At 25.2% G+C, this 11,930-nt stretch overlaps 2 protein-coding genes across 2 annotated transcripts; one reads left to right on the top strand and one right to left on the bottom strand.

Moving 5' to 3' along the window:
* Positions 1 to 1,117: 1,117 nt before the first annotated feature.
* LOC134838063 (adenosine deaminase 2-like) lies at positions 1,118 to 4,622 on the bottom strand. Its single transcript, XM_063853507.1, has 4 exons — positions 4,486 to 4,622; positions 3,174 to 3,865; positions 2,806 to 3,112; positions 1,118 to 2,228 (listed from the first exon to the last, which is right to left on the bottom strand). Exons 1-4 carry the CDS (start codon positions 4,568 to 4,570, stop codon positions 1,741 to 1,743), a joined length of 1,572 nt encoding a protein of 523 aa, XP_063709577.1. The 5' UTR covers positions 4,571 to 4,622; the 3' UTR covers positions 1,118 to 1,740.
* Positions 4,623 to 4,971: 349 nt separating this feature from the next.
* Positions 4,972 to 6,375, top strand: LOC134838047 (ATP-dependent (S)-NAD(P)H-hydrate dehydratase). The gene is made up of 3 exons (XM_063853492.1): positions 4,972 to 5,235; positions 5,294 to 5,389; positions 5,449 to 6,375. The coding sequence occupies exons 1-3, from the start codon at positions 5,019 to 5,021 to the stop codon at positions 6,090 to 6,092; spliced, it is 957 nt and encodes a 318-aa protein (XP_063709562.1). The 5' UTR covers positions 4,972 to 5,018; the 3' UTR covers positions 6,093 to 6,375.
* The last annotated feature ends 5,555 nt before the right edge of the window (positions 6,376 to 11,930 follow it).

The following is an 11,930-nucleotide window of genomic DNA, read 5'->3' as shown; positions in this document are numbered from 1 at the left end:
CTTGTGTTCCATTCATCATCTTTCCATTTAATTTCTTACCTGTTTCATGCTCAACTGCTTACGTTACTATGACAATTCAGCAGAAGCTTGTTATGCGAGAGCAGGAATTTGAGTGCTTTACGATGATGATCTTACGATGAAACAATAGAAAATTTTCTTTGACATTTTTTTTTAATTCGATTTGAAAACGCGTCGTTTACTTTTCCATCCACGTTTTCCGCGAATAATAATGGTTCGACTTAATTCCTCTTTAATTTATTAGTGAACGTCTGCTTCTTTCGCATTTTTTTATTTTATTTGCTCCTTGTTGCGGTTAAAAGTCCGTAAAAATTATTAAAATTTTGATTTTTTTTGCACGATGATTTTTTTTCAATTTTTTTCCTGCTTCCCACTTTTAAATTTTTAACGACATGTCAGTTGTTTATTTTTTTTTCTTTTCATGATAATAAAATAATTTTCATCTCTTTCTTTTGATGATTGTGTCGCATTTGATTACGTTGGAAATTTAACTTGAAAAATGACGCGAAGAAAATTTGCGTTGTTGCAGTAATGCAAAAAAAAAAAAAAATAAATAAAATAAAATATATTAACGAGACACGTTAGAAGTGTAACATAGTAAAGTTTTATTTTCATGTGTTAATTAAATAGGTGATGACGAGTAGTATTTGTCATAAAAATTTGCGGGTGTATGACCTATCTTGCGGAATATTTGGGTTATTTTTATCATTATAGGCTGATTCAAGCGATGAAAATGTTTTTGTTTTTTTTTTAATTTTAAATTAATTAAAAATTTAAAAATTTGGTTTAAATTAAATTTTTAATTAAAATTAATTTTAAATTAAAATTAAATTAAAATTAATTTAATTTAATTTAATTAAATTTAAATTTTTTAATTTAATTTTTGATAAAAAGAATTAAAAAAATACAAATAAAAAATTTAATTAAAAATTGATCAATTTTAAAAATTATTTTTAACAAATTTATATTTTTTAAAATTAAATTAAATCCAATTTTGTATGTGAAATTATTTAAATTTAAATATAATTATTTTTTTAATTAAAAAATTTATAACAAAAAATAATTTATTTTTTTTTCTATCATTGTTCCTTAAATTTATTATTTTTTTTATTTAATTTTTTTTTATTTAATTTTTTAAAATTTTTTAAACAATTTTTCTTTTTTTTATTATTTTTTTATTGAATTTTTATTTATTATAATAACTTTTTAAATTAATTAATTTTTTTTATTAATTTTTTAATTTAATTTTTTTATTCATATTTTTTATTTTTAATAAAATTTAAATTAGTTTAATTTAATTTATATTTTTTTATTTTTAATAAAAAAATTAAAGAAAAATTTTAAAACATTTTTAATATTTGTTAAAATTAAACATAAGAAATCGTTAAATTTTTTTTTGCATTGAATCAGCCTAATTTGTATTGTGAGTCACATATCTGACGACATTTTCATAAATAAATAGAAAAACAACAACTAAGTTTCGTTAGATAGGTCGGAAAAAATTTCGTATCCAAGCAATTCAATTTTTAAAGCTCTATAAAACTCGTTATTCAAGTGCACTAAATCAAATTTATAAATAGATCACTACTACTTGACATTGTTCCGTATATCACCCACAGCTGTATCTATCACAATTTTCGCTCAATTAGATTGAACTTGAACTTGAAGTTATTTTACGTTTATTTTGTGTGTGTTGCACGTGGATATTTGCATACTTTTAAATTAATCCGCATTGTTGTGATGGATAATGTGACGATAACGGTAAACGATTTGCGTGAGAAATTCATCCCATTTTCTCTCGAAAATTCCCTCGAAGCGGCGTCGTTCGTATTTTGTCAAAACGCTGTATTTGATGGAATTTAAGGCGAGTTGCTTGAGAAATTTTAAACCTGCATTTGCTGGAGAAAATGCCATAAAAGCGAGATAAAAATCGTAACTTAGTCCTCGGGCACCCCAAAATGTTGGATCGTCATTCGTTATGACGACGGGAAGATTGAGAGCTAAATAAATGGCAGCTGGATGGTTTCGCAAATCATTCACGAGATTCAAAACTTGATTCGAAATGACACTAACTTCGATGGCGATGTTGCGTTTCATAACGATATCGAGGAGAGTTGGATGTTTGAGGAGAGCATAACCGTGTCCAATGCGAGTTACGTTCATTAAAATTGCATCTACGAGATTTAAGTCTGTTGGCATACCCCACCAATCTGTGAAAATAAATAAAATTAAATTAAATTAATAAAATAAAAATTATTAAAAATTAAAACAAAAATATTTTATATAAAATTAAATAATTATGAAAATATATTATTTTAATTTTTAAAGTTCGAAAAATATATAATTAAATAATTTAAAAAATAAAATAAAATTCAAAATAAATTTTAATTAATAATTAATAATAATTATTAATTATTTAAAGTTTAAAACAATATGAAAAAATTAAAATAAAATAATTTTTAAATAAATTAAATTAAAATTATTTTTTTAAAAAATTAAAAAAAATAATTTATAAAACTTAAATTTAAAAAATTTTTATTAATTTTTTTTAAATTAATAATATAAAAATTATTATTTTAATTTAAAATATTTTTGAAATTATTATTTAATTTAAATTTTTAAAAATATAATTAATAATAAAAATTAATTAATTAAAAATAATTTTAATTTAATTTATTTAATCAATAATATTATTTAAAGTTAAAAATAAAAAAAAAATTATTAAATTTAAAATAAAAATTTCTAAAAAATTAAAAAATTTTAAAATAAAATAAATAATTTTCTTACTTGTCTCCCCGGCATGCAAGAAAAATTTTGTTCCATTCGGGATTTGATCCAAATATTGTTTCAGTTCAATTAACGTATTGAGATCTTCTTGTCCAACAAAGTCGAATCCCATAACGAGTTTCGGATGAGATTTCCTCAAATTGATGAAGTGATCCAGTTTCTGCTTTTTCATGTTCGTACTGAAGTTACGATACATCGTATAAATAACTTTTGCTCCGACAAAATCGGGATGCGTGTAATTAAACTCATTTATGACTTCTTCAAGCATTTTTGCACTTCGATGTTTCAATCCAAACCTGTCATAAAGCTATTTTTCTCATCATTAAATAAAAATATTTTTCTTAAAAATAATAAAAAAAAATACTTACGGATTTCATACTTGAACGAATTTCTGCGTAATAAACTCCGTCGTCATACAATTCCTCGAGCAATCGTTTGTGATACGCCCTGCAAATCGGCTCATACGTAATAAGTCCCTCAATTGTGTCAAAAATTGTCTGAAATCTCTTCCACACGGCATCTTGATCCGGATACTCAAAATCCGGGTAATCCGTTCGCATGTTGATCTGACTTTCGAGCCAATGATCGAAAATTCTCACTTCTTCGGGCGTTTTCATCGAACGAATTTGAACGATATTTCGCGGCGCATCTTTGCACTTTGAAAAGTCCGTGACAGTGAACAAAATTGCTCCTTTTTTGTTTTGACAATAATGGACTTCCTCGCGATATGTTAAATTTTTGATGATCCATTCGGAGGAAACGGCAGCTGAATTGTGCAAATGCAACGCGGAGCCTTTTGGCATCATTTGCATCACTTTGAAAAGTTCACTTTTTTCGATGAGAGCTTTTGCTTTGAAGAAATGCAAGGCGGGAGCGAATTGCGAATGATTTTTGAAGCCACGTTCTATTTCGTCACGTTTTAGCTTTTGAATAATTCGATCGACGACGAGTTCTTTACGATTTAGATGGAGATAACCGCCAGCGAGACGTCCTTCGTCAGCTTGAATTAAGATATCGCGTTTTTTCTCGTACAGCATTTCGAGATCCTCAATTTTGTTTGCTGAAAATAGAAAAATTGATGAAAAAATTTAGAGTAAAAATTAATAAATAAAAAATAAATACCTAAGTAAAAAAAGTAAATAATTAAAAAAATAAATTAATTATTAAAATAAAATAATTAAATTAAATTAATTAAATTTAAAATATCAAATAGTTTATTTCATATTTTTTGCCTCACAAAAAAAAAATTTTTTTTATTTTTTTTAATATATTTTTTTTTAAATTAAAAATTAAATTTGTATAATTAAATTAAATTTTTCTAATTCAAAATTAAAAAAATTAAGTTAAAAAAGATTAAATAAATAAAAAATAATATAATAAAAAAATTAAATAAATTAAAACTTGTAAAAATAAATTTATAAAAATTTTAAAGAGTTATTAATATTCAATAAATATGTGAAAAAATATTTTTTTAGAAAATAATTTTATTTTTTATAATTCCAATAATGGTTAAAAATTTCAAAAAAATTCTTGAAAAATTATGAAAAAGCAGGAAAAAGCCTAAAAATTTATTTTTTACAAATTCTTAATTTTTTCTTGAATTTTCAAATGAAAAAAAAATAATAAGGAAAAAATTGAAAATAATTAATAAAAAATCCGAAGAAAAAAATTAAAACTTACATTTCCGGAGAGATTTTGCAGAAATTTCCAATATCAAGATCAACTCAAACAACAAAAGAAGAAAGTTCAAGAAACTTCGCTTCATCTTTTTTATGATTGAAATTATTTAATAAAAAAAGAGATTTTATTTAAGGCACGATTCTAACTTTCTCGCGAGACAGCACCTTGATAACTGAGATATCTCGTATCGCAAATCAAATGTTTTGATACAATTTTTATTTTAATACGTTTATTAAGAAGCGTGAATTGCGCGTGAATTCGAGAACGTCTTGCAAAAACATATCAATTTGTGTCGCATACGCTGATTTGATTAATTTCATGTAAGTGTTTGTCGTATGTATGGAAATTTTCGTCATTGTCAAGAAAAAAAAAATAAATTTCTTCAACAAATTTAACGAAATCGAGATTTAACAAAATTTAAAATCCAAAAGCGCGCTCTACATGAGTTTTTTTGTGTGTTTAACAGTGTAAATGGCTGAACAGATGATTTTGTTTACCAATCAAAAGTTGCAAAAAGTAGACCGCCACATAGAATGGTCTTTTTTGTGAGACGTTTAAAGCAAAATTTAAAAAGTTTTTTAAGAATCCAACATTTTTCAAGCAAAATGTCAGACAATAAAGCTCAATTACTGTTGGAAAGAGCGAAAAATGTCGTGCCAGTACTCAGCGATGAGCGACACAAAGGTCAATATGGCAGAATTGGAGTTTTTGGAGGCTCCATGGAGTATACGGGAGCTCCTTATTTAGCCGGTAAGCATGAAAAATTTAATTTTTATAATTTTTTATTTAAATTCTTACCTATTTTTAGCTATTAGTGCATTAAAAACGGGCGCTGATCTCGTTCATGTGTTTTGTCCTCAACAAGCAGCTCAAGTAATTAAAAGTTATTCGCCCGAATTGATAGGTAAATTAACTTTTAACGTTAAAAATCACTTAAAAAAGCTTAAAAATTGAATTTTTTAGTGCATCCCGTGATGGATTCGCCGCATGCATTAGCCCAAATCGAGCCATGGTTAGAACGACTTCATGTTTGCGTCATTGGACCCGGCTTGGGACGTGATCAAAAAATTTTACGAACAATTTCTGAGCTGATTCGCATTTGTCGTCAACTACAAAAGCCTCTGATTGTCGATGCTGACGGTTTATTTCTTCTTACGCAGGATATTTCGCTCGTTGCTGAATACCAAGGATGCATTTTGACCCCAAACGCGATTGAATTTTCGCGATTATTTGGAAACTCTCCGAATAAATTGCATTCGGTGATCGAAAAATTAGGATCTGGCGTCACGGTGTTGGAAAAAGGACCGAAAGATATTATTTACGATACGACGCTAAATAATAAATTTGAATGTGCGGCAGGAGGTTCGGGACGTCGATGCGGCGGACAAGGAGATTTACTTGCGGGCGTTTTGTCAACTTTTTATTTTTGGGCGATTGATGCGAAAGATCCTGCTCCGGCGGATGTTGCGTGTTTTGCTGCTTCGATGCTCGCAAAGACTTGTAATGAATTGGCATTTCGCAAAAAAGGGCGAAGTATGACAACTTCCGATATGGTTGAAGAAATTCATAATGCGTTTGAAACTCATTTTGAACATGAAAATAACTGAAAATAAATAAAAAAATATTTTTTATTGGTTTTAGAAAAAAGTTTGGGTATGAAATGAAATAATTTTTTATTAATTTGTTGGTCTTTTTCACCAAAAATAAAATATTTTTTAATTATTATTGGGCTTAAAAGGATTCTAAATAAAATTTTTTATATTTTTTAAATATTTTTTCTTAAACTTTTTAAATAAATGAATAATTTTAAAATTTTAATTTTAAATTTTTCTTAAAATTTCTTAAATATTTTTCTTGAGGAATTTTTATAAAATTTTATCAATTTTCGTTAGTTAATTTTTAATCATTTATTTTAATTTTTTAAATATTTTTTTAATTATATTGTGATATTCGAAATCAATAAAGGATTTTTTCATATAAAATTGTGAATATTTTTTTTTCAATTTTTAAAAATAATTTTAAAGCTTTATATTTACTTACTGGATATATAATTTTTTATTATTAAAAAAAATATTTTTTTAATAAATATTTTTATTTTTTTAATAAATAATATTTTTAAAAATATTTAAATAATAAAATATTAAATATTTAAAAATATTTTAAAATATTTTTTTAAAAATATAACATTGAAAAATGTGTTCGAAAAAATTTTAAAAAAATTAAATATTTTTTTATTCTGTTATTTTTTTTTTAATTTTTATTTAAAGCATTCAATTTATTAATTAGGAGAATTATTAAAATAAAAAAAATATATATTTTCAATTAAAAAAAAAAATAAATAAGAAGAGATTAAAAAAAATAACTAATTTAGTTATTTTCTTACCAAAATTTCTACTTTAAAAATTTTATTTTTTAAAATAATTAATTTAAAACTTTTTTTAATCGCAAATGTAGGTCAATCATCAACTACCGGTATTTCATGAATGAAAACATTTTCCCCGTGTGTGTGTGTTAATACAAACAAAACCACGTGATAAAACTTTCCACTTTCGGTTTTCATTTCCATCCACATAGAGTTGTCTCTTTTCCGCACGAAATCCGGTGCTGCACGAACCTATCTTGACTTTTGCGCAAACGAGCGTGCTGTGCAAGGAAAGACGTCCTTTTGTATATAAACAATGAACATGAGACGATGTTTTATCAGTCGTTGTTGGAATTTGAACGCAAAATGACGTAAACCGTGCGACCAAAAAAACCCACAGAAGAGACCTGAAAGAGAGAACAGAGAAAAAAAATTGAAAATGAATAAAATGTTTAATAATAAAAAAAAGAAAAGATAAAAATATTTAAAAGTCAAATAGTTGCTGGCGGGTAAAAAACTCACAAAAAAAAAAAATAACGTGCAAGTGAAGCTCGAGTGACATACAAAAATTTACTTGTTTAGTTGTGTCCGACGGTCGACACACACAGAACGAACGGAAAATTAAAATGCAAGAAGAACGGAAAATTTTGTGGATCACATAATTTGCCGTAAGGCCTTTTGATATAATTGTTGTTGACGTTGATGTTTATATCGTGCTGCTCGACGTCGTCGTCATCATCGTCAATGTGGATTGTATGATTTATTGTCTCCGCACAACTTCGAACGACGACGAAAAAACAAAAGAATAAATTTTACGAGAGTGTCATAATTTTCCACAGAATTAAAATAAAAAGCATCAAGAAACAAAAATAAAGTTGTTGGAAAATATCACAGAAACTTTTGAGCATAAACAAGAATAAAAACTAAAAAAACTTTGCAAAAAGTATGAATAATAAGAAAAAAATATCAAAAGTAAAACTTCAATTAAAAAATTGAAAAGGACTACACACACAGAGCAGGTTTGTAATTTTTTTCATCTCAAAGCACTTTTTTTTTGCATTCATTACAATCCCTTTTGTTAAATGTCAGCAAAACTGGAAAATTTTAATTCAAGAGGAAGATTCGATCGTCGTCGTTCGTCAAGTTTATTTATTTGAAAGAGATTTTTTTTTATTCCATTTTATTATCATTTTTCGTGCTGCTACATCCCCATGCTTTACTCTTGGGACAAAATATTTATGATTATTATTTTATTCGTTTTTTTATTATTTATTTATTTATTTTATTTTTCCTGCAAACGAAAAGATAAACAATTTTGGGAATTTGATGATGATAAGTGGAATTTAAAGCCCGAACGGGAGTTTTTGCCCTGCAAATTTATGCAAATCATGGCTTAAAAGCTTTTCCCAACGGTAAACATTGACGAACAAATTAATAGGTGAAAATTTATCGTTTTTCTGCAAAACTTTTTTTTTTCAACCACAGGCACTTACTGTCACGCGTCGTTTCTGACCATTAATTTTGAGAGAAAATGTTCGATATTTTTTTTGGTGTGATGTTTGAACAAGGAATATCTTCATTTTTGCACAATTGAGTGTACTTAACAATGTGTGAGTTGTGAAAAATTGACGTTTCGCAATTAAAAAAAAAATTTTTTCAAAATAATTGATTTTGGCTAATGAAAAAATAATTTTCTACTTAAAATTTAACTTTCATATTAAAAAAAATTAAATTAAATTAAATTCAGTTTAAAATCCTTATTTATTTTATTTTATTTAAAAATTAAATAAAATATTAAATAAAATAAAATAAAAAATAAAATAAAAATAATAAAAATGATAAAATATAAATATGATGAATTTGATTTTGTAAGAATTGTTTGCAAAAAAAAAGGATTTTTGATTTAAAAAAATTTTTTGAAAAAAAGTTTAAAACAACTTTTTAAAAATTTTTTATTGATTTATGAAATTAAAAAATAATTAAATTTAAAAAAATTATTTTCATTTTATTTTAAAAATAATAAGTTACTTAAAATGATTTAATCAAAAATTTTGACTGAAAATAAAGAAAAGGTTAAAATCTAAACAAATTTAAGTTTTTTTTTGAACATTTTTCATGAAAATATTAATTAATCCTTCAAATATTTTTAATTCAAGATTTTTAACTTTTTTTGACATTCACTGAAGAATAAAAAATAATTTTAAAATAATTAATTTTTTAATAAAATAATTTAAAAAAAATAAATTAAACTATTCTTAACGGAAAACTAATGTAAAAAATTGATAAACTTAATTTTAAAAACATAATAATTTTTTTTTTCCAAAAATATGGTCGAAAAGCAAAAATCTGATTGAAAATATTAATAAAAAAAAAATTTATATCAAAACATTTAAAAATATTTTCTTTAAGTTCAAGATTAAGTCTTTAACTTAAGCTAAGTTATGTCAAAAAAAAAATTTAATGTTGAAATAAATTTATTTTGAACAAATTTTTATAAAATTGGAAAACATTAAAAAAAAATTAAAATGAAATTTCCAAAAATTCATGAAAATCGTTCAAAATTCCGAAATACATCGCAAACGTACCAAATGGAAACCAATTCATCAATTTTTCACAAAACTGCTCTAACATTTTTTTTTGCAGAAACACACAACAAGCACAACAATGACATTTACATAGAACACACATAATCAATCATCCGCAACACAATGGAGCTTATCAGTAGTTGCCAAATAGAGGAAACCCTTTTTCATTAGCAAATGGATGATATCTGTGTGTTTTTATGCTGTGGATGAATGGAGTGGATCTCAATGGCTTTGAATAAGTGAAAATGCGGAGAGACGACATTCAAGGGTTCTTTTGATGACTGCTGCGAGCGATGGATGGCGTTGATGTGTTAAAATTTATTTCACAAATAGTTGAGCCAAAAAAAAAAAAAATGCGGAGACGAAAGCAAACAGGTGCGCTCGATTTCACAAAGTTGTCTCGTGTTCAAGATGAAACTCAAGAACGAATGATTAATTTAAAAGAGAAACAAAGTTTTTTCCCGGAATTCATCCAATTTGTTACCTTTACAGTTAATTTGTTGCTAATGTCTACGCCAAAAGTCAATATTCCCCGTGATTACTTGTTTCCATGCCGTTTGATGAAAACGAGTTGAAACACAACTTTTTCTTCTCTCTTTGACGTTTTTCATCATCGCAACGACGACGAAGAAAAAAAAAGAATCTGTTGCCTTCGTTGTTCGACAACATTGTAAATTAAATTGAAAAATTGTTTCTTTTTCGTCTCATACCCGCGATTTCAGTGTTAAATGCTCGTCGCGCTCACCGCGATATTTATTTATGATGATCAGTCGAGTGAATTTTTTGAAGAGTAAGCCTCTTATTAAAAAAAACCTGCTTGAAAAACATTTTTAAACAAACTTTTTCGAACAAATTCACCGAAATGTTATTAAGAGATACGCCGCCGCTGCCGCCAACACACCAAAAATCTAATCAAAACATCAGCAATAATAGCTGTTTTTGGCTCCAATCCAAAAAATTCCTCACAAAATGCAATTTTTTCGCCGCGTTATCACGGTGCAATGCACGGCCCGAGTCCTTTATCTACGTGAAATTTGTCACAACATTGCCGAGTTACAAATGCTAAAAGTATTTGTCAATCAGATAATTTTTCTCTCGTTTTTTTCGTGTTTACGGTGTACTTTTGCTCGGTCTGCTGAAAAAAAATTCAAAAAAAGGGTAAAAAATTAAAGTTTTTGAATTGTTGAGTAAATGGTTGGTTGGCTAAAAGATAACGTTTGTCGTTGTTGCCATAAATCAGTAAACGGTTTCAACATTTACTCGCCAAATAACAGCAACATGTGTATTTTTTATACAACTTTCATTGTTAAACACAACAACAACACAGAAAAAAACGGAAAAAGGATGCAGAATAAATTTTCCAAATCCTTATTAAAATTTTAAATGAAATTGTAAGAAGATTGCTTCTCATTGTTCTCACCTTTCACCCTTTCAGAGATTAAAAGAGCATTTTTTGCAAGACGCAAAAGTTGAAAAGTCCACAAAAAGAGGAGCTTTTGTGTGTCTTTTTGAATGACAGTTATTATCATTATTTCAAATTAGAGAAATGTACAACGACGACGACGGCGACATGAAAAACACACTCTTTAATTAAAATACAAGAACATCCTTTAGGCGCTTGTAGTCGTGCGTGTAAAAAAATGACTCACAATGACAAATTGAGAGTGAATAATGAATATTTGATTATAGCTTGGATGTATGAGAACCCGGCGGTTTAAAAGGAGATTAATGTTTATGTTTAAAAAAAAGTTAATTATTTTTTGGGAATTAAGTAAAAATTTAAAAAATTGTCGTTTATTAATATTTTTTTTTATAAAATAATAAAACGTTACTTTGTCCTTGTTTCACAAAATAATTTATAATTATTAATATTAATAAAATATTTCATAATTAAAAAATTACTGAAAAATTTTTAATTTTGTATATTTTTAAATTTTTTGTATATTTTTTTATTATTTATATATGATAATAAAATAAAATGTATAAAATTTCATTTTTTCTAAATTATTTTACAAAAAATTGTATTAATTTTATATTTTTGAGAAAGCTTTAGCAATTTTTCAATATTATTTGTAAAATCTTCTTATATTGTTTCGATTTTCTAAAAACAATAATTTATTTTTTTTATTATATTTTATACTTTTAATATATTTTTTATTTATTTTAGATTTATTTATTTAATTTTATATTTTATACTTATACAAATAAATAAATAATTAACCTTATTTAATAAAAAATTTTTTTTTAAAAATAATATTAACGCGTAATATAAATTTTACGTATGTTTCGTTTCTTATAAAATAATCAATTTTTACAATATTTATATTTTTTAATTGAAGAATATTTTTTAAAATAAATATAAGTTAAATTAATGTTATGTTTTAAGCTTAATTTTAATAATATTAATAATTTAATTTTTTATCTAATATATTTTTTTTATAATTTTAACTTTATTTTTTTATTATTAATAATAATATTATTATTTTTAGTAGAAATCT

The sequence above is a fragment of the Culicoides brevitarsis genome, chromosome 1 (genome assembly GCF_036172545.1).
Source record: "Culicoides brevitarsis isolate CSIRO-B50_1 chromosome 1, AGI_CSIRO_Cbre_v1, whole genome shotgun sequence".
Classification (NCBI taxonomy): Eukaryota; Metazoa; Arthropoda; class Insecta; order Diptera; family Ceratopogonidae; genus Culicoides; species Culicoides brevitarsis.
This window is presented reverse-complemented; position numbering and strand designations above follow the sequence as displayed.